The sequence below is a fragment of the Lontra canadensis genome, unplaced genomic scaffold (assembly GCF_010015895.1).
Source record: "Lontra canadensis isolate GAN:19392208 unplaced genomic scaffold, GSC_riverotter_1.0 scaffold78, whole genome shotgun sequence".
Classification (NCBI taxonomy): Eukaryota; Metazoa; Chordata; class Mammalia; order Carnivora; family Mustelidae; genus Lontra; species Lontra canadensis.
Genome location: NW_022631072.1, coordinates 48,710 through 71,082, shown reverse-complemented (window position 1 = coordinate 71,082; position 22,373 = coordinate 48,710). Strand labels below are relative to the sequence as shown.

At 50.8% G+C, this 22,373-nt stretch overlaps 1 protein-coding gene across 1 annotated transcript in view; it reads left to right on the top strand.

The window, feature by feature from the left end:
- Nucleotides 1-22,373, top strand: part of CAPN13 (calpain 13) — a 79,333-nt gene that overhangs the window by 33,139 nt on the left and 23,821 nt on the right. The window contains exons 5-12 of the mRNA XM_032882028.1: nucleotides 688-824; nucleotides 6,162-6,333; nucleotides 7,226-7,300; nucleotides 11,189-11,274; nucleotides 14,884-14,958; nucleotides 16,135-16,280; nucleotides 17,977-18,116; nucleotides 21,811-21,822. Coding sequence (XP_032737919.1) covers nucleotides 688-824; nucleotides 6,162-6,333; nucleotides 7,226-7,300; nucleotides 11,189-11,274; nucleotides 14,884-14,958; nucleotides 16,135-16,280; nucleotides 17,977-18,116; nucleotides 21,811-21,822 — 843 coding nt within the window. The remainder of the gene's footprint in view (nucleotides 1-687; nucleotides 825-6,161; nucleotides 6,334-7,225; nucleotides 7,301-11,188; nucleotides 11,275-14,883; nucleotides 14,959-16,134; nucleotides 16,281-17,976; nucleotides 18,117-21,810; nucleotides 21,823-22,373) is intronic.

Sequence of the window (22,373 nt, the reverse complement as noted above, 5' to 3'; positions counted from 1 at the left end):
GGAGAGGAACATCTGGTTCATTTGCACTCTTAGCGGTAGCGGTGCCACTCAGTTTCATTTCTGCTGCTCTGATGGCAGGGCCAGCTTCACATGAGCTGAAGAGGGCCAGAGCAAGCCTGTCACTGCTCAGTCCTCCTGAGCAATCCTCATCATCCAGCTTTCAGGCCTTTGCCCACACTGTCCCTGCCATCTGGGATGCCTTTCCTACCTCCTTGCCACCTGTTTCAGTCCTGCCTCCTCCTTTGAGGCTTTGGCTCCCAATAGGCTCTCCTCTCTCCTGTGATAACACTCTGTATCTACCAGTCTCCTCATTATTCAGCATCTGTTCCGTCTATTGCCATTTTGTGCCCAAGGTATACCTGGAAAGTCTCACGTGTGTCTGAAGCTCCTAGAGGACTTGCCAAAGTGAGGCCAGAGTTAGCAGCAAAGCCTAACTAAAACCCAAGTCTCTCTCCACGCAGCCTGTATTTTCCTTGACTCACTTGATCTGTGACTCATCTGTCCAGTGCAGTTGACATGCCTGGCCCCTGCCCACTGACCTGGACCAGGATTTTGTTTTGGATAGAGTTTGTTGTGACACTGATGAGGTCATGTCATGACAGTGGTTATCATTTGGCGTGGGTTGGGGGTCCAGAAGCTCCCTTCTGCCCCGGTTCCACTAAGGCATATATTTCATCTCTCTTCCAGTTCTGGCAGTGTGGCCAGTGGGTGGAAGTGGTGGTTGATGATCGCCTGCCTGTTCTGAAAAAGGAGTACCTCTTTGTGCGTCCTTGCAGCAACAACCAAGAGTTCTGGCCCTGCCTGCTGGAGAAAGCTTATGCCAAGTAAGGGTAGCCCACCCCTCTGACCAGGGCCTCAGCGCTGCCTTGCCTGCCCTGCTGCAGGCCCTGATGGATGCTGCATAGCAGCTCGTCCTAGGATTTTTGACAGCTCTGCATGCATGTGATGCCCTGGGAGCATCAGAGCCATTGCCACCAGGCTGGGCATCCCCCATAAAAAAATCACTGCCTGCAAGGCTGTGTTGGGGCCAAGGGAGGAACCCAGAGACACATAGCAAGGGGTAGGCAGGCCAGGACTGAACAGAGGTATGAACTAATAATACTGTTATTGCAAGGGCTGGGATAAGGGCCCAGGTAAAATATAATAGTATCGCTGATGGTTGAAGTCTGAGGGAAGGACAGAGAGAGAGAACAATCTTGACTTTCTGACTCACAGAGAGTCAGGTTGAGGTTGTATAGAGGACAGGGCATTGAGTGAGGCCTTGAAGGTTGGATAGAATTTCGGTAAGAAGAAAGGGGATATGTTGGAGAGTTCTTCCCAACCATGGGATTGATTCAAGCAAAGACTAGGGGCAAGACAGCTCAAAGTGAGATTGGGCAGTTGGGGGCCTGGTATGACTACTATGAGATGGTATCTGTGCCGGGGGGTGGGGTAGGCAGTGCAGGCGTCGCTGGTTATTCTATGGTCCAAGTGTCATGATGCAAGGACTACCTTCTAGTGTTAACAAGCTCAAGTTCACCCCAATTCATATGTTTTATTTAGACTCTTTGAGTTGCATGTATTCAGAAGATATGTACTGAGCATTTAACCACAGGCCAGGCACTGTGCTTGGTACGGGGACAAAGATTCTGAGACTGGCTTAAGTAGGTGTGAGCAAGAGTATGTGTTAAGTGGAAATGGTCAATGTCACAGAGAACTGTGCAGGACACATCAGAGCTAGAAATCAATGCTAAGAGACAAAGGGACCATCCTTTTCAGGAGAAAATGAATTAGTGGAGTATCACCAAATCAGGTTCTCTAAAGATCATCATCACCCACCAAATTTTACAGGACGGGAAGCCAAGACTTTCAGTAGTCACGTGATGGTAATCGCTAGCCTGTATCTGCTCTGGTTTTCAGTGATTTGCCCAGGGACATTATTTAGTAAGACTGAAGACCCTACTGGGTCCAGTTCTGGGCCCGAAGAATGTTAAAAACCCCAAAGACCTGTCCTTCTAGAGGTCATGATCTGAACAGCCATGTATCTCGAGAGCTCTTTTTTTTTTTTTTTTTGCATCCTGTCTGTTGAGCCTATTTGTAGAAAACTAAAGCTATTGCTCATTTCCAGTGTCAAGAAGAGCTGTTCATTAGCATTTGAGAAGGAACCCTAGCTAACAGCCAAGGTTGTTGAACCGATCCATATGTTCAGGGAGGTTAATTTGCTTCTAAGCTACTTACCCAAACACTGACATTTCTTTCCAGTATGGATTCAGCTCTCACTACTTCCAGGCTTCGTGGTTTTTTTTTTTTTTTTTTTTTTTTCCTTCTGTGAAAAGGGGAGCATGCCAGTTCACTTGGAGAATTAGAAACCTCGTGGAATGAAATGATGACTTTGACCCCATTTTGTTAACAGTCGACCTAAAGCCATCATTCAGCTTGAAAAGAAAATGGGAAACTGGACCCGGAATCCACATTCCACCGCCTAAAGAAATCTAGTGGAGGATAAAATGTTTCAAACTAGTAAGCTGTTTAAAAGCTTTCCCCTCTATCCGAAGAAGGGAACCATAGAATGAAGGAGTGAGTGCAATGGAATGAGAGCTCTCAGGGCTGGAAGGGGGCTCTGTCAGCCTCAAGTCCTGCCTCCTCCTTTGAAAGATGAAGAAACTGATATGCAGAGCAACCCAAGGTCACATGGTGTTTGAGACCAAGATGGGATGAGAACCGTTCTCCTTATCCCAGGTTTTTCCATCATCCCTTAATGCTGTCAGTTGTATGTTAAAAAGATTTGTGGTTTTGCTTCTTTGGAACTCAGAGGCAGGCACAAACATGGAGAACCCATCCATCCCCATGGAGATGACCATCCTCCCCACCCACAAATGTAGGCCAATGAACACACACATCCCAAACTTTCAACTCTCCTGGCAACTGGGAAGTCTGGAAATGAATTGGTTGAGTCTGTCAGATCTACACTGGCAGGTTTTCACACACACCCCCTCCAGAGGTCTTAACATAGGAGATCGCAGGACAACATCTGTCAGGTTGCGTATCACCCTACACAGAATCTGGGCAATTAAGAATCCCAGAATTTTAGCGTCCTTTCGGATTCTGATGTAGATGTCTGAATTCTTCCCTCTTTCTTCGCATAGCTGGGCAGATAGACACTTCCCCCAAATGAGGCTGCAGCCCAGAGATGAGAACAAGGTACTCTCCAAATTCCTGGGCTCAGGTGACAAGGTATAGTGACAGGTGTGGTGAACACAGTTGTCTCTATCTTTCCTTCCCTTTCTGTTTCCTGTCAGCAAAGGGGGCTAAGAATAGTTGCCATGTTCCTGAAGCATCAGCAGGATTTGTGAGCTCATGTTTGTGAAGCAGAGAGATAGCTCCTTGTTAAATACCCAGCTGCTGCTGAGACAGGTTTGTGCGCATCGTGGAGAGATGGCGAGAGAGAGGCTGCTGGCCTTCCCCGTGCATTGGGTCTCTCTGTGGCAACTGTGGGGTGCTGTGAATCCAAGACCTCAGATGGGGCCCCCAGACACTGAGGCAGTGGGCCTGAAGTTGCCGAGCCAGGTCCTGGCTCTTTTCTGGAATGGTTCCAGGGCCGCCCTCTTGAAATCAAGGGAGGGCCCCTGAGTGCCTCAACAAGAAGGGGCTCTTACAGTTGGGGAGATCATGCTGGTGGGCTCCAGAATGGGTTCCAGCACCCCAGTCTTTGTGAACTTCCAGGACCCTCAGCAACTCCCCTCCTACTCTGACCAGAGCCAGAATAACCTGTGGGAAATCAGGAGTCAGATGTTCAGACCCAATTGGGCATGACCATTATCAAAGGCAGGCTTTGTCTTTGACTAAGTAAATACCCCAGAGATAAGAGTCGGTCAGGGCATAACCCTGGGTCAGGGAGAGGGAAAGACAGGAAGATAAGATTTAGAACCAGTTTTTTTTTTTTTTTTTTTTTTGGTTAAAGATTTTTATTTATTTTTTATTTGACAGAGATCACAAGTAGGCAGAGAATCAGGCAGAGAGAGAGAGAGGAGGAAGCAGGCTCCCTGCTGAGCAGAGAGCCCAATGTGGAGCTCGATCCCAGGACCCTGGGATCATGACCCGAGCCAAAGGCAGAGGCTTTAACCCACTGAAACACCCAGGTGCCCCTAGAACCAGTTTTAAAAACAAGTTGAGATCAACCTGTCACATGGCAGTTTCTGCAGAATGGCCTTTTGTGTAGCCTTAGCTTTCTGTTATAAAGGACTTGTAAGCATTCGTGGCATTTGTGCCTGGGTGGTTGTCCTGCTTTCAGTGGCTATTTGACCTGTATTTGCTGAAGTGAATTTACATGAATGCTGGGCGGTGCCCAGGAGGAGAAAGTGGCAGGGGTGGGACTATGGGAGAAAGGACTGAGGGGCCCCAGGAGCCTACCCAGTCAACCTCGCTGTTCTCAGGTGAAAGACCCAGAAGGGAGGGTTGCAGGCCGCCTAGAGGAGCCGCAGGGAGGAACTTGGGCCCAGAGCCCCACAGGATTTGCATTACCAGAAAGCAAGCCCTGGTCAGAGCTTCCCTACTGCCCCTGGCCCATGAGGGGCGCGGCCTTGGCTGGGGACAGATGAGAAGGTCACAGGTGAGAAGGCTGAGTGACTGGGGCAGTGGTGGGGAAGACTCCCGCAGGGCAGGATTGACACCAGGAGGCAGAGTCTTCTCCCTGCCTGGCCTCAGCTTCAGGTCTTCGTGGGTTTCCCCTGTCTGTATCTTGGGGTTCCTTGGGAGCCTTTCCAGTTCACCCCACTGACAGGAACTTAAAAACAAATCTGCTCTTGTCTGGCCCTGCTTCAGTGGTCAGCATAGCCTCTCTCCTGGGAGCACCATCACGAGGCCCGGGTCCGCCATGCTCTTCCGGCTCCGGGGATCCTTCCTGCTTGGAATGCCCACCCCACTGGCGTTACCTGCATAAACTCAGCTCAGACCTGTGCCCCTCCGAGAGCCCCCCAGACCGACGGGCAGCTCCTCTCTGCTCCAAGATGATCCACATGCTTTCAGAGCAAATAGATCCTCAAGGGATTCGAAGAAACTAGACGAGTTATTCTAAGGAGAGTGTCCCTGTGGCAGGGTGCCATTGGGAAGGAGCGACAAGTGCAGGTAGGAGCAGGGGGAGCGTCGATTTGCTGTGCCCAACAGTGACAGCCACGAGCATACCCACTGCGAGCCACACGTGCCAGGACCAGCATACCTGTCACAGCCTCCCGGGGAGGTGGGGACTGTCCAATGCCCCTTCCCTTGCCAACCAAGGGAGCCATAGAAAATCTCAGCCTCCTGCCCATGACTGGGAGCTCATGAGAGGGGAAACCGGGAGCTGAACCGGAGAGGTTTGTCTCTTGAATCTGGGATCTCTCGGCCTCCCTAGTGAGTGACTGGGGCTGTTCAGGTTTGGGGGAGAATGGAGAGGAGGGGAGATGGGACAATAAGCCTGGGAAGGAGCAGAAACCCCAAGCAAGAGTGGGAAGAGGTACGGTAGAGGACACATATGAGGTTCCACGTGGCTTGCTTGGACAATGTGTTAGGTAAGACTTGTCCTCACCTTCGTTACCTTCAGTACAGTCGACTGGCCTCCCTGACCGTCCTGGGATGAGGGGGTTAGTTCTGAGAGCGAGAGATCTGGATCACGCTTTGCACTGCAGAACGGAGGCTGATCGTGGCCACAGTGGGCACCAGGCTGTTGGCTGAGCTCCTGGAGGGGAGGTCTTGCCCACCTTTGAACACTCCTTGCCTAGCACAGTACCCCTCACACAGCAAGGACTTGTCGCTATTGTTAAGCAGAACAGGAAACAATGGATATTCATCATCCTAATATCCGATGTCTATTAAGGGCTTGCCACGTGCCAGGGAAGTAATTTGTCCAAGATCAGGCAGCTAAACACGTGGAGAGGTTGGGATTCGACCTCTGGCCTGAGGCTCCAGCACCTGCACTCCTAACCCTTGCACGCTACTGCTGCTTGTGGGGCTGCCCAGCCCCAGGAGACCAGGGGAGGGACAGCGGCAGAACCTTCATCCAGGCAAATAGATGGCAGGTGGCCATGGTCAGGGCTAGACTGGGCGATCCTTCACTGGGCGATACGCAGCGGTCAGGTGTGCAAGCTCCCTTCCTGGAACGTCTCACCAAAGGCCTTAGAGGGGCTGACGTGACTTCCCTCTTCTAGGTTCCATGGGTCCTATGCCAACCTGCACTACGGCTTCCTTCCTGACGCCCTGGTGGACCTCACGGGAGGAGTGGTCACTAACATCGACCTGACCTTTCCTTCTGACCTGGTGACGATGGTGAAGACAGCGGCCAAGGCAGGCTCCCTGATTACCTGCGCCACCCTGGCCGAGGTGAGCAGACTCAACACCTCACCCAGGAGTATCTAACCACCAGCCAGCTCAGCTAGTAAGGGGCATGGCCAAGCGGGCGCCATGGGGCACTGGCACTGTGCCTGATGTCATCCTCACAGCAGCCCTCCCTCTGAGACACGGGCTGCAGAATTCACTTACAGAAGAGGAGATGGGCTCAGAGAGGCTGAGGAAAACTCTCAGCCTCACACAGCCAGTAAGTGGCTGAGCTGGATTCGAACACATGGCCTGACCCTGAGGCCTTTGCCTAGCACAGCCGTGTGACCAGGCATAATGGGGTCCGGAGGGACTGGGCAGCCCTTTGATTCTCACTGGCTCCAAGGGTGGCATCCCAAGGTCAGAATAGACTCCAAAATAATTTGGAGGGTCGTCCTAGTTTTTCAGAATAGGACGACCCTCCAAATTATTTCGGAGTCTATTCTGAGACAGCCAGCTCCCTATCCATGAGAGTATTTCCTGCGCTCTCTAAACACGTGGGCTTTGGGTCATGCCCCCCCTATCTGAAACAACCCCCCAAAACTAGCATGCACTTTAGTTGCTTACAGCGTAGGGGTGCTGGGTGTTCCGGGCTCCTACAAGACACCTAGCCGATGTGTTTTGTGCCGCCTGTCATTGACGAGGGACTGGAGGAGGAAGCAGTCCACGTGGGCCTTGGGACTCTGGGGTTCTGTCAGAAACGGGGTAGTCTCCGGAGGTATGACACACCTGGGGCCTCAACCACCCGGCAGCCTGCAAACTCGGTCCCTGTAGAAAAGACTTCCAGGAGCCTATGCCTTTCCAGTGCCACAGTTTAGCTGCTGATTGAACTGTGCTTCTCTGTTCCTCTGAGGAACCTGTGAACGTGTAATGCTTGGTCTCCTTTCCTCCTCTGAAGCCGACAGGTGTGGCCAGGAGCCTGAAGAATGGCCTGGTGAGTCAGCACGCGTACACCGTGACTGGAGCCGAGCGGGTAAGTCGCCCGTGGGGAGTGTCTGGCTTTCTTATTCCTCAAAACAGGAGTCAGCATCCCAGGTCCTCAACAAGCCCCCACCCAGCCTCATTTCTTCCATTCATCCAGAAATTCTGGTGCCCAGAGTCTTCCTCCCCCAGGGACCCACCAGAGCTCTTGCGGTCCTTGCGCTGATCGCAGACAGGCTGAGTGTCCTGCTAGACTGTGGGGTTAGCCCAGAAAGAAAGAAGAAAGAACCACCCAGACGACTAGGGCAAGCCCTGGAAGGGTTTATGTACCAACTAAACTGCTACCACAGAGGCCCTCCAAAAAACAGGGGCTTAAATAAGATAAAGTTCATTCCTATCTCAAGGAAGCAGGTAAACCCAGAGCTGATAGCTGATAGGTGACTCCGCCATCGGCAACATGGGTTCTCCCTGTGAGCCCAGGGCAGCTGCTCCGAGGATGGCCATCTTCCATCCAGGGAAAGGAAAAGAAGTGAGGGGATGCTTATATATTCATATAGAAGGCACCCATCAGAAAACACACACACCGTGTCCTCTCAGAACCCGTTACTCCGAACTTAGTCACGTGCCACACGGAGGCCCAAGGGAGTCTGGGAAACATCCTGTCTAGACTTTATTCCCATGGAAGAGGGGAGGACAGCTGTTGGAGGACAGTGTTCCCCCTTGATGCAGACATGGACCCGGGGTAGACAAAAGCGTATGTGATTACTGTGTGCAGTATCATTTGGTCCTGAAAACATGACTGAGGTCCAGCCTCCTCCTTTCCTAAGTGAGAAGCCGAAGCCTGAGAGGGGAAGGTCAGGGTCAACACAGCTACTTAAAAACGCTGGACCTGGACACCACCTGTGTGGTAACTGTGCTTTCTGGCCTTGAGACAATATCCCACACAGGTTCCCTATCTCTATTTCCCACCACTCTTGAGGCCTAATCATGTCCTTGAGGCCCTGAGAGGCCATCCCAAGCTCCAGGGTACACTTTCCACACGTGTTTATGACCATAGAACGCCGAGCATCGGGCACTGTTTCTGGCATGGGTTCTCATCTTTGCCTTCCTTCTCTCTGTATCAGTCTGTCTCCCATCCAGTGACCCCAGGCCACTTGCTCTGTCGTTTTGTGTCTTGGTGAGTTTTCCACAAAATAGAGACACTATCTTCTGTCTCCTGTTTTTCTCCTTAAGGAAATGCATCACAAAATGCTTTCCTCTGCACAGTACCTGGGAGAGAGTAGGCACCTAATCAATGCTTATGAGATTATGGATGAGTGCGCTTGTGTGCGTGGGTAAACGTGTCCCTCTGTGGCCTGTGAAGATGACGTCACTGAACCTCTGCGTCCATCACAGAATGGATGGGAGGCACTCAGAACACGTTTCCTGAGAGCAAGGAAGAGATCACCCTGATTAAGCAGGGAAGACTCCAGTCACAGTGGCCCCAGATTCTCCTCGTCCAAATGCTCCCAAGCCCGTCTCAGAATTCCCCATGGGGGCAGCCAGTGCCCTCATCACACCAGGCCACACAGGGACACGCCGCTTCCCACAACTCCCGTCCCAGATGTGCAAAGTCCAGGCTAGGGATGACAGATTGGTTTTCTTGTGTGTCAGCCTTGATCCATTGACACTGCTGCTCGGATGACGGTGTCGACGAGACTTTGGTACTGCTTCCAGATTTGGGGAAAGAGCTGTGATCGATGTGTGATCTGTGCTAGAACAAAGGAGCCGTGGCACCAGTGTGATGTCTCCGCCCTTCCTGGGAAAGGCTCTTTCTATAATGAGACAGCCCTTGGTTTTAATCTGCCATGAGCCCTGAAACCACTTCTCCTAGGACTAATCATTCACAACCTGCGGGACTAGCATTTAAGGGAATACATCGGAGGAAATAATCATCCTGAACTAGATAACCTGCATCAACTCTTCCCTGGGGGGAACCCTTTCTGAGAACATGGCCAGGGCCAGGGGTACAGTGAGTGGCCAGGAGAGGTGAAGCAAGAGTGAGTTCTCAGAAGTAGTCATGACCTTGGCCTTGAGTGTGACCTCTGAACCTCTCTGCCAAGGCCCAGGAACTCGACTTGGTTGAAGATTTCTCCTCCAAAACGAGGAGGTCACAACTGACCTTAAGTGCTAAGATTAAACCAGCCCATAAATGCAGTGTGTTTCTTAATCTGCTCATCCTCCTCTGGGCAGGACACAGACAGGAAGATAAATGAAATTGGCATATTTTATTATGCACCTAGCGCGGGCGGTGACTCCCCTGGGCAAGGAGGTGAGTGTTTATCTGCATGCCTCATTGAGCCCTGCTTTCAGCTCCTTCACTTGCTGGCCGTTCTTCTCCCCTATGCCCATCTCAGCCCCAACTATGGTGGGCACTGAGGGTGGCTCATTAAGCTTTTTGGGCCACCGGACAACCATTTCTCACATCCCTGCTCCGTGGGCTCCACCAAGCTCTGACAGTTAATAAATACACTGGGTATGAGACCTGGAGTGCCTTGGGGTGGGGAACCCAGGTCTGTGCCAGGAGCCCCCTCCCAATCCCATGTAGCTTTAAAAGCCAAAGCACCTTCCCTATAGGGCCAGCCAGATGGAAGTGGATGGAAGAGAACCTTATCCAAGCCAAGTTCTCTTGGCCTGTCTCACCGTGTTGTTCCTACATGGTATTGCCCTACTGGTGATGACACGGGCCTTGGCCCCGTGGCACAGGGGTCAGATGCAGAAGTCAGGGTTGTGGCCACACCCGAGAGTGGTCCGGGCCCTGGAGCAGCTGTAACCTTTATCTGCTCCCATCTCCAAATTCAGAGCCTGGCATGGGATGAGAATTCTTCTGCCACTTACACTGTGGCCTTGGGAAGGTTGCTTAACCTCTCTGGTGCTCAGTTTCCTCCTGTGCAAGACAAGGGTTCTATAAACATCCACTGGCAGTTTGAAGGATAGAAGGTACTCCAGCGACACTGGGCTCCGAGCCCCACCTCCATATGTGGGGTTCTCCTCCATGTGGTGAGACTGCCCTCGGGGCTGTCTCCGCTGCCTCTGGCCTGGAACCACGGAGCAAGTGGGCCCCTTCCCTGGCCCGTACAAGGACTCGGCCTCCACGGATGACCTCAGCACCAATCAGCGTCCAGCTACAATACACAACCATGCTTTAATTCCTCTCACAAGGCTGAGGGCTCCTGGATCTGGGAATGTGGGTTCAAAGGGTTGAGTTCATTTTGTTGTAACTTATCAACGGTCCTGGACTTTGACCTCTGTGGTCTGAAGGAGCCAGCTTCCATATCGGGGGATGGGTGCTGATGGTGCCTGGGGAAGGAAGGAAAGTTCAGGTCATCAAGGTGCCTGCCTGCCAATAGTGGCAGGGTGACAGGAGGCCTGGGGCAGTGCCAGGGTGCAGGTGTGGGAGGGCTAACCTCGACTGTCTTGAATCAGCCTCCTCCGTATCCTCGCTCAGGACCACGCGGTGGGAGACCCCGGCACAGCTCCCAGTGTGCTGCGGGCAGGAGAGCAGCTGCATCTGTGGAACAGAGATGCTAGGGCCGGGGGGGCGGGAAACAAAGCCTGCAGGAGGTTGGGGACCCATCAAGATCTCCCCTCTGCAGCCCGCAGCAACGTCCTGTGCTATGTATCTGCTATTACATCTCAGCCCACCCACGTTCCAGGAGGTCTTGTCCGGAATGATGAAGCTGTGTCTGCCCTACGAGGTGCTGAGCAGGAGGGGTCGTTTTCTCCTCCTTCATTCAAACTCCGTGCAGGCAGCACAGAGACATTGATTTTTTTTTTTCCTTTCAATTTTTTTCCTGGCTGCAGCCAAATGAGGTCAGAAGTTAAATTAGTCCTTGGAGGTAAAAAGCAGCTGTATTCATATCCCCTCTTTCTGCTGACTTTCTTTTTCTGTTCTTTGCAGATTCAGACCTGGAGGAGCGGGGAAGATCTTATCCGCCTGTGGAACCCCTGGGGCCACACTGAATGGAGAGGACGCTGGAGTGATAAGTATGGCTTCCGAAAACCTCTCTCCAGGCTTCCTTAGGGCCTGGTGTGCCGAGAGCCCCTGCCCTAGGAGTGCAGTCTCTGTCTTACCTGCTGCGGATCTCACTGTCCATTTCATACCTATGTGTGGCTGTCAGTCCTCCTCCCATTCCCATGATGCCATTCGCCAGGCATCTATTAGACCCCTACTGTGGTCTCCCTGCACTAAGTATACTGTGTTAGGGGTGCTGTGGGATATGTACAGATGACGAGACCCGGTGTCTAGCCCCCAGAAGGTTACAGTTTAACCACTGTGAACCTACGTTCCCAGAATTACTTGTTTTTTTAAAGGGTTGAGGAAGGAGTAGGACATATGTTAAGTCCTACTTGGCAGAGAGAGCTGGAGAGAAGGAGCCTCATCCCATAAGGGATCCCATGGGATTTTTATCCTGATGACACCATCAGGAAAAGACTTCATTCTCGGGGGAGTTGGGGAACTGAGGCAAAGTTCTGGCTGCCTGGGTTGTCCGTCCTCCTTACTGATCTGGACTCTGATTATAACCAGTGTCTGGACTCACACCTTGCTTGCATAGGAGGAGTGAACGGAGCTGAGTGTCAGAGGCCCCTTGGCCATGTGCCACATGGCTGCGCTCTGCCCCAGCTGGCCAGTGGGGACATAGCTGTGTGGTCAGTGGTTCCCTGGAGCCAGGCTAACATTTCCCAGCTACCAAGAAGACTGATCCCTGGTCCCCATCCTTTGCTAAGGATGAGATGGCTATCCCTAGAGGGCCAGCTGGGGACAGGTTACCTGCTCCTCGGGCAGCCAGCAGGGCAGGTAGAGGCAATGGTGGAAAGAGAATAAGACTTGAAAAAAAAATGCCGAGCATTCAGACAGGTGAGTGACACCCAACAGCAGTGAAAGTCAATACAGGGAGAAGCAAGTTCTGGAAGACAAATGCAGAGTTGGCCAGCGTCCCTGCCCTACTTTCAGGCTGCCCAGAAGCTGACCTAATGCCACAAGTCAGGCAGGGCCCCCTCTGATCGTCTTTGAGCCCCAACAGCTGGTGTGTGCCTGCTCAATGTGGACACTCGTCAAATGGAACATGAACATACGTTGAAGCTGGGGGTAGAAAGGGGGAGCAGCAGAAGAGGGGGGGCAAACAACATGAATTCATAGAATGAACCTGGTGGGACCTCAGATGCCCCCTGGAGAGCAGAGCAGCTGAACCCCCTCCCCAGAATGGGAATGAAATTACAACACCATCAACCATGAACAGTGTTGCATTTTCACTCACTCTTCCCCCTTCTCCTTTTATCTTGCCTCTATGCCTCCTTCCTTCCTTTGCCTCTTCCAAAGTAAATCTTAGCAACTTCTGGCCTTTGCCAGTTCTCTTTCTCAGTCACTACCCCTAGCTGCCAGTGTGGCCCAGGGGGCAATGTGATTAACAGAATTCCTGACTCAGGGCTGGCTGCTGGGGTTGGAGGCTGGAAGGGCGAATGTCAATGACACGTTTGCCTGGGGTGGGAGATGAGACAACAGATTCAACCTCGCCTCATGTGTTAAATATCTTGTGACTGGTGAAGGCAGCAGGACACCAGGCATTAGGGAAGAGTTTCCCATGGGCTGACATGTTCAGGGCAAGCTTAACTTGAGTTCAAGCAGGAAAAAAAATAAGTATCACCAGGTGGGCGGGGATGTACAGACCACTGCGCTGAGCCAGGAAGGCTTATGGTGTGTTCAGGGCCAACAGAGGAACCCAGGAGAGAAGTGCTGGGAGCTGGGACCAGAGAGCCCAATGGCAGCTTGGGAAGTTGGGTTTCTACCTCATGAGCTTGGGATTTCTGAAGGCCCTTCATGAGGGCGAGACCCATGCAGAGCAGGGAATGGGGAGGTGGGCCAGGCCGTGCTAGCTCCGAGGGTCACATACCTGGCTATGCTTGGGTTCACCAGGTCCCCCCAGAAGCGGAGCCATTAGAAAGTGACAGGTGATCAGATGATCACCGTCTCCCTGCTTTCGAAGGAATGGAGAGGGATGGAGAGAGCTGGATGGTCTAATCTCAGCCATAATTGAAATTTCAGACGCACACACTTAAAGGCAAACTTGCATGAATCAATGGCATATTGATTTACACTACATTTATTTTCCCTTACACACTGCAGAAAATGTAATTATCACTTAATTATAAAATTGCCATTTTACAATAACACATCTGACTGGCTCAGCCTACGGCCCAAAGCGTGGGTGGTGGTGCCTTCCTTGCTCTCCCGGCACAGAGCTGACCCAGGTCCTCCAAGAAAGACACAAGCCACTTCTAGAGAGAGATCAGTGACACATTGTGCCTATGGGGGCTGTTGCTTATGAGCCTGTCTCTGCTATGGGGAGCAGGTTGAAGAAGGGACAGCTGCTCGCTTCTGCCTGGGAGGGCCTCCTCCTCTACCACACACCCTAGGACTAGCTTCTGGAATACATTACCCTAGTGAACTGCGCAACTTTATTCATTAGGCACGCTGAGAACTATTGCATGTCTGAGTGTCAAGGCAGTGGGTTCACTCCTGTGATGACGTAATGGTGAGAGCGCGTCACTGAGCTCATGAAGCTCAGAGTCCGGGGAGGGATGGCGAGAAATAAAGAAGCACCAGAAACATGGGGTTCCAAGTGCTGAGGCAGGAGTGGTATGGCTGCCATGTGCATTCTGAGGAAGCGCAAGGACTCTCAAGGTGGTTTGGGAGTACCATGGGGGGACAAGCAGGGTTTCCAACAGAGATGGCTTTTAGGAGGAAAGCTGAGTGACATCCTCAGGTTACAGGGCTGAAAGGAGGAAGAACATCCCAGGCAGAGGGAGCCTCACCACGAAGGCCAGGGCAGACCAGGACAGGTATTTTCAAGGAGATGAAGATGTTCAGGTTCTGAGTGCAGAATTTCAGTGTGGGGTGTGTGGGGAAGTGGGGAGCTCCTCGGGGAAAGCTGGAGAGGGAGGCAGAGGCCAAGGTTCTGTTTCAGGAGCTTGAACTTCATCCTGAGAGGACAAGGGAACCCCTGATGTGTTTTAAGTGGGGAGATGTCAGAATCTGATTTCTATTCTCGAAAAATCATTTGGATGGCCATGTGGAGAGCAGATAGGGAAATGGACAGGACTGCATGGTGGGAGACTAGTGGGAAGTCCAAAAGGGGATGAGGGTTTGTGAACCAGGAGAGTAGCAGGAGGGATGGAAGTAAGCCAATGACTTTGAGAGGGGTTTCAGAGGTGGAATTGTAAATCACCATGACTTGGAGGTTGCTTGCCTGTGGCGGGTTGAAGGGAGGAGTGGCTTCTCGCAGTCCTGCTCTGGCACTAGGAGAAGGCAGAGGGCAGTTTGGGATAGGCTGGTTTCCAGGTCACTACGGGCTCTGGTGGAGACGTGGCTTGACCCATAGCATGTATCCATCTAACGCTCAGGGAAGAAAATCTGGCTGGAGACCATTTGGAAGCCACCAGCATATAGACAATGACAGATTCTGTCACTAGGTAGAATGACACCCTCCACCCGCACCCCGAGAACTCGTGGAGGACAAGCCTCCTGCTGGGGCACGTTTTGCAGAGATGCAGTCCTTCGGGAGCTCTCAACCCTGTGGTCTGTGTCTCCACGCTCAGGTCTCTGGAATGGCAGAAAATCCCGGACCAACAAAGAAGACAGCTGTATGAGAATAAGGAAGATGGAGAGTTTTGGTATTTTTCTTTTAAGACTATATTTTAAAGCTTTACCTATTGCCCACACCCTCAATCCCTACCCCTTTTCCTAAACCTTGGTGGGAGTAGGGATTAGCTTTGCAGAGACCTAGGTAGAAGGAGACTATTTCTTTTTTTCCACCAAGACACACAAGCATTGGATGGGAAATTATTTGTGTGCTTTCTCTCTGTGTGAAAGGGATTTCATTTCTGAAATATTGGAACTTCCAGGAAATGTGAATGGTAAAGGGAATATTGGTCCCCAAGCTTTGAAATCAATAGTTTTCCGGAAACCAGGATGTCTGATTATCACATCTGTGTGTTAGGACCCACAGTGTCCGCCTGGAGCTCCACAGTCTTCTAAAAGAGCAATTCGGTCTTGATCTTCCAGCCCTGACTCTAGAGCTCTGGGTGAGACATCCGTGTCCTTGCCCAGCAGCTATGGAGGACCAGATTTTTTAAAAAATACATTCTCAGCCATGTGCTCACATCTTAAAGGATAATAAGGACATTTCCCTGAGAGGTTACATTGTTTACTTAGTAACATATTCAAATGGATTTAGCATGTGTGAAAAGGAGACTGGGTCTACAGAATCAAGAAGCAGAGAGACAAATATAAATTAGAAAGGAAAAATATTGCCAATATCTCTACTTTGATCACAGTAGAAGGGGGGATTTTATTTTTTTCCCTTTTTTAAAAATTTAAATTCAATTAGCCAATAAAGCACATCACTAGTTTCAGGTGTAATGCCCAACAATTTGTCAGTTGCGGATAATGGGATGAGCACTGGGTGCCAATACAAGGTGGGATTTTAGATGTTGAGACCATTTTATTCTGATAAGGATCTCAACAATGAATTTGGTGGAGGGTCGGAGGAAACAGTAGTTTTCCTGGCACCACATGGGATGCAGAGCAGAGAGAGACAGCAGCCATCCTTCACAGCCATGAGAGGGACTTGCAGAACTCGGAATTTTATTCAGTCCTGTCCTCCTGACCACAGGAGGGAGAAGTATCCTTGACGGTGAGTGAGGCAGGCTGAGGCTCTGGTCTTTGGGTAAGACAGGGGTAAGTCCACGACTACTGGAACTGACAGACAAAGGTGGACTGGAGAGAAGGGCACCCCCCACCCTAGGGACAAAACCAGTAAAATGATGTCTGTAACCTGCTTATAACAGGATGTCATGTCAAGATTTCCGAGACAACTTCTCCTGCCTGCATATATGTAACCAATTTCCAGTCAGTCTAAACCAAGGAAACGTGCCTCATGGAAGATGGTGCCAGATGATGTTCAAGAACAGTGAAACTCCAGGAAATACCTCAGGTAGTTATGATGTTGGCAATTCTTCTGACAGATGGAAGCAGTCAGCCCTAGCCCTGCCCTGGCTTCAAGTCTCAGTGGCCTTTGGTTCTAGACTATCAGCCTGAATTTGAGAGAAATCTTCCAGTCTAAAGGGACAGTAGTTGTTCTCCAAGGGAAACAGTTGCTGGTGGGCTGGGTGGGAGAATCTCACGTGAGCCTCCCCTTCCCTGTCATGCTCTCCCACCATCCTACTCACCTACACCTGCCTCCCAGGAGGAGGACAGGCTCACTGCTCTTCAGTAATTACACGGGACTGGGGAGCTATGGAAAGAACACTAGACAAAAGTCAGGGCTTGGGTTAAACCATCACTTTGCCTCATAAAGCACCATCAGACATAAGAGAATGTTCCTGCCCCATGTTGGTGGGTGTATCCTGTTGCCCCACCCTGAGATCCCAGAGGTGGACACCTCAGAGCCTGGACTTGGGTTCCCCTGAGATGAATTTTGTTGAGTGTGACCTTGGGAGGGTCACATGTTCTCCCCACACCTCCTGCTCCCCATTTGCCACACAGATGAATGAACTAGCTCCCCGTGAACGTGAACCTGAGTATTCTTACACATCCTTGAGAGGGGAAGCTATGCAAACAAGTTTGTGTGTGTGTGTGTGTGTGTGTGTGTGTGTGTGTGTGAGAGAGAGAGAGAGAGTATGCAGCATGTGTTTGCACCTAGACATGACCATTCCCTCTCCTTGGCACCTGACTGTTGAGAATGGCTTGCTTGAATGACCCCCAGATGCCCCTCTTTTCAACTCCAGGATCTTCACCCTGCTGGTCAGAGAACCTTGGCACCAGGAGGCCATGGGTGGACTCTAAGGAACTTCCCAGTCACACTTGGGCAACTGACTGACCTTCCAGAGCTTCAACTGACTGTGGGGCCAAAGTTCCCTTCCCTGGATATAGCACATATCAATGAACTACACAAAATGATACACTGGGGCTATTCTTAGATATTCTTTGCATGGAAAAGAGGGAAGGGAGCCAGCAAGCAAATACCCACTGGGCACTGCTAGGTACCCTTGAATGTATCATCTTGTTCAACCCTCACAAGGAGGAGCCTCTGTGCTTCCCCATTCCCTTCTCTTAGCTTCCCAACCTGCGACCCTGCTGATGTGCATTCATTCTTCTTTATCTTGACTTGTCTTCATTCTTCCATGTATTTGAATCTACCTTAATTAGTCACCTTACTTCTGTCTCTTGCTCTGGCTCTGATGAACACACCTGGGTAGTAGAGTACCGTGAGTGGCCATCCCTCTGCCTGTTTGTTTCTGTCTCCATTGGTGCTTGGGGATTAGCATTTCGGTGATCTGATGGTTATCACCAATGCACAAGCTCATACATACCTGAGAATTCTAACATTCCCCTTATAAAAAAATAGCCCTCAACTTTACAGTTAAGGAAGTATTTTCACCAAGTGGGGAACATACTTCCCCTCCTTGCTGTTAAGAGGAGGAGACAGAGGCTCACAAAATGAAGAAGCTTGTGCAACAACTGGTAACTGTGGGGACTGGGACCCAAAGCCTTAGGGCTCCAAATCCAGATTTCCTAACACAAGCCACAAGAGCTTTCTGAACCAGCATGGCCCTGGTCTAGCAATGGCCCTAGTCTTGGAGTCTTAAAGAAGCCAAACTGAGCTCCAGTGACAGCTCTTTCTCATGCAGAAGGACTTCCGAGGGACACGCAGTACATCTTCTCTGTGCCAGAGGGCATGGAAAGCAACAATGCCATCATGTCCATCAATATCATCCTGCAAAATTTAAAGGCAAAGGACAAATTTCCACTAAGCCTCAATGTGTTCAAGGTAAGGCGGCCTATACCAGGGCTTACCTTTTCAGACAGTTGTACATTCCTTGGGAAGAGAGAGCAACTGACCAGTCTGGGAGATTTCGCTGAACTATTTCAGAGATCAAACCCAAAGGGCCCTAGAGTTTTCCTGGTTCAACTCTAAAATTACAGGAAAACCTGGGCCTAACAGGAGATCAGTCTTGACTAGGCTTACAGTGGGACACGCCTCCTTCCGGTGTCACTTAGCATTTACTGGTATGTTGCAGGCTCAGACGCTTGTCAGCCATAAAGTAGTCCGGTCCAAGACCAGCTGTTGTAACAATGCAGATTCCTGGGACCATCCCAAACCTTCTGAATCTGAACAGAGTCTGAAAATCCACCTTGTAACAAGTTCCCTGGGTGCTGTTTATGTGCAGGAAAGTTTGACAGTCATTGACTAAACTTTGGGAGGAGTTTAAGCAAAAAAACAAATCCTGGCTATAAAACCAGGAGGCATGTTTTTCCCTTGTATTTAAACCAAGATCCAGTCATTGCTTGGTGGTTGGCTTGCAAGCATCTGCTTGGCCATTCATCCAAGGTCAGGTTTTCCTCCCCGCCTGGCCTTCCCTCCCCCCATGCCACTCCCAACAAGCTTCACAGTTCTTGGGGGGCCATCCTTCCACCCACAAGTCCTCACACACACCCCTGTGAGGAGGTCATCAGGGAGTTCGTTTTATAAAATATTACTTAAAAGTTGTGCAAAAGAAAATCTGATACCTCTGCTCCCACCTCCTTTACCAGTTAATTTAATGCATCCCAAAGATAAAGTGAATGGTTCTTAAATCATATAGTCCGCACCCTCTCTGGACTAAGGTAACTAAGATCCCACAACCATCAAATGCTGGGGTTCCCTGTCTTTATGGTGGGACTGAAGGTGGGACTGAGGCTTAGCAAGTAGAGGGACAAGGTCTCAGTTAATGGCAGAGCTGGGGATTGGGCACCAGCTGCCCCCAAGCCTTCAGTCAAACATAGCCATCACCTCTGTGGCTGGGGCTCTGAATTTAGCATCTCTGGGGATAATCTCCATTCCTGTTCACTGAGCTGAAGGCAACAGTCAGAACCCCAGGTCAGCCCATGTGTGCCGGGCAGGGCTCCTGGGTGCTCTGCTCACGCTGGAGCAGTCTTGAGTCCTGGCTGTAGTTCACGCCAGTGAGAAGGCTTCACAGTGATACCGTGTTTCAGAGTTTGACCTGTGTTCACATTCATTGCCTCAAAAACCATTTTTATAGATGTGGAAGTCAAAGCTGAGAGAGCATAAGCAACCTGCCCAAGATACAGCGAGGAGGTGATAGGAAAATACTTGATACCAGAACTCCTGGTCCCAGGTTCCAGCCTCTCAGCGGGGCTCAGATGCTTGCTTTCCTCATGATGCTCACAGCTTGAAGGAAAACAATGATTCCAGCTCTCGAAGGAGGAGAGCTCTTTGGGTTCTGTTCTAACCATGTTTCTACTTCCCAGTTTCGTGAAATGAATGGGAAAGAAATGGTTGGGGTTTGGCACAGTACTTCTGAGGAGTCTAAAACCTGCTGAGGCCACCAAAGAACATTGAAAGATGCAGCAGTGGACGGTTGTCATTGTCCTCACCACCAGGCACCTGAACACTCTTCCACTTGGTGGAAGGCAGGGCCTCATTTCCCACCACAGCAACCAAAGAGGCCAAATATTTTCTCTCTCCAGACCCTGGATGCAAAGGGGTAGATATGCGATCCAGGCTTATCCAATTAGGTGCTCCTCTCATGCCCACCTCCCCCATCCCCAGAATCTTGGTCATTCTGGGTTTGGACTCTTGAGGTGGGACCAGCCAAAGGATTATCCACAGCAAATCTTGGGGCCCAGCAGCATCCATGCAGGGAGATTCTGGGCATAGCTGTCCACCCTGCTTCCCACCCACTTTCCCAGCTGCATTCTCTAGACTTCTCATAAATGACTTTTGCTCATCCCACCCTGGTTGGTTTCCTTTGCTTCCAGCCAAGAATCCCAAGTGATTCAGGGGCATTCTGAGAGGACTCTCACTCTCAGAGTCTCTTCTGAGAAGAACAAAAGAAAAGGGAAGGGGAGGAATTGAGCCATCTGGTCTACCGAGCCAAGACTGAATAGTTCTCTCTCTCATGAGGAGAGAGTAGCAGGAGAGGGTAGTCCTGCTGCTCTCTCCTGATGAGGACCACTGCCCTCTTCTGATGAGAGACAGAAGCCCAGAGAGGGAAAGATGGCTGCCTCAGTGCACAACAAGGGATGCTGGTCCCATTGCCATCTATGAGTCTGGTGCCCCAGAGCTGGGCATCACAACAGACTTGTGTTACCTGATTTTCCTGAAATCTTTAGAGTTCAGGAACCTGGCACAATTGTAATCCTACCTATTTTTAAATGCTGCCAAGCCCATTTGTCTACTCTTCAGCCTGAGATGCATTTCTCAGCTGTGCTCTTTGCTAAAAAGGCACTCAGACCTGTGGTCTCCTCAGGCTCCCTGGAGGTCCCAGTGGAGCTTTCAGGATCCTGATTGAGTTAAACACAAAAGAACTGTCCAGACTATAGCAACTCAAGAGACACTTGGGTTTCTTTCACAGTTTAGCTAAGAAACACACTCTGTGCATGCCAGCCACCAGACTCTCAGAAGTCTGCAGGGCTCTGCTGGTGTTTGTGGGTATGTGCTGCTTATATGACCGCTACGTACAGCGCTCTGGTCCTGGCGTGGTCCCGTGACTCCCAACTCCTATGGGAGCACCATTCTCCTTTCATCATAACAAACAATAGGTGGGGAAAAAAGACAAGGGTGGACAAGCCATTTCATCTTCACCCCAAACCTCCCCCTTCCAAGGCTGGAACTTTCCACCTCCCTTCCGGCTCACTCTTAGTCTCCAGAGAAGTCTGTCTGGGCAAATCAAGTGGTCTGTGCACATGGTTGTGGGGGGCTGGGGGGTAGGGTCAGTAGGAGAAAAGAACCGAAACCCACACCAACAGTGGATGACAGCGTTGGGCGGTGGGTCTTAGTCACCAAGGAAGCAAAGCAGCTTGCTTTCTTCCCACCTCCACTCATTACACTGCTGGGAATATTTCCACATCCATAAAACGGGGTCTCAGGGTCTGCTTTCAGGGTTACAGGGAAGCACCTTACGCATGGCAGGGTGGCTTAAAAATGGGCCTGCATCTCAGTATTGCCTTCTGCCGCATGGAAAGACAGAATGTAGGTATTTCCCTACTCAGACACACACGTACATTCCCTACAAACTCCGGGAGGCCTAGAACAAATTCCCACCATGTTTTACAGGGGCATGGTGGAATAAAAGAAGTTTCCTCGCATTGGAGCTCCTGATGCTGGGAAACGGACATCTGATCTCCTGTCTGTCTTACCCCCACCCTATCGACATCTCACTCTTCCCTTGAGTTTATCACTGTTGCTATGAAGAGTAGCCACACGTGACTGAGCCAACAAAGCGAGACTCTCCCCCTCCATCTCCTCCCCCCTCAAGCTCCCTACAGTCTACAGCAGGTTAAGTGTTCTCTCCGCATCTCTGCACGGGGAATGAGTAATGCTCCCATTCCGTGGGGTGTGCAGGGAACAGGCTGACCGTAGGAAGGAGGAACACAGGGCCCGGAGCCGGGCTGCTGGAATCTGCTTACCTTTGTGTTTTGGTTTAGGCTCCTGAACCTGCCTTTCTTTTTCTTCCCTGCAGGTCGACCCCCAGGTATGACTCAGCGCCTTCTCGCGCCTGTGTTCCTGTGTGTTGTTAAACCTCCACGCCCCTTCCAACACCCGTATCTTCAGCACATTCCTTGCTATTCCGTGGCTGCAAATTTAGTCTTGGTCTGTCTGTAACTGATACAGACTTAGAATCTCCAAACAGATCAACCATGCAGGACATATTTTTGCTGTCCTGGTCAAAAAGTTGGACCCCTCGAGCTGTTCTTTGGTTTGAAATCTAAGAGGGGCTGCAACCAAGAAACCATCCTCGAGAATTTGGCCTCTGATAGATAAGACCAATGCGGGCAGTTCTTTCCTCTTTAAGAAACAGAGCTAATGGCATCTTGGGGGGACGTTAGCCTCCTATTCTTGGTGAGCCCCCGAATCCACCACAAACAGGGGGAGTCCTCTGCAAATGTACCTGCAGGCCATAGCTAGCTTCTCTTCCAACCAAATTGCCACCTCTCCTGAGCTGGTATTCTCGACATTGGTACAGGGTGATTTAAGAGTAAGGATGAAGGACAGATGTACTTCCAGGCACACAGACCAGTTAAA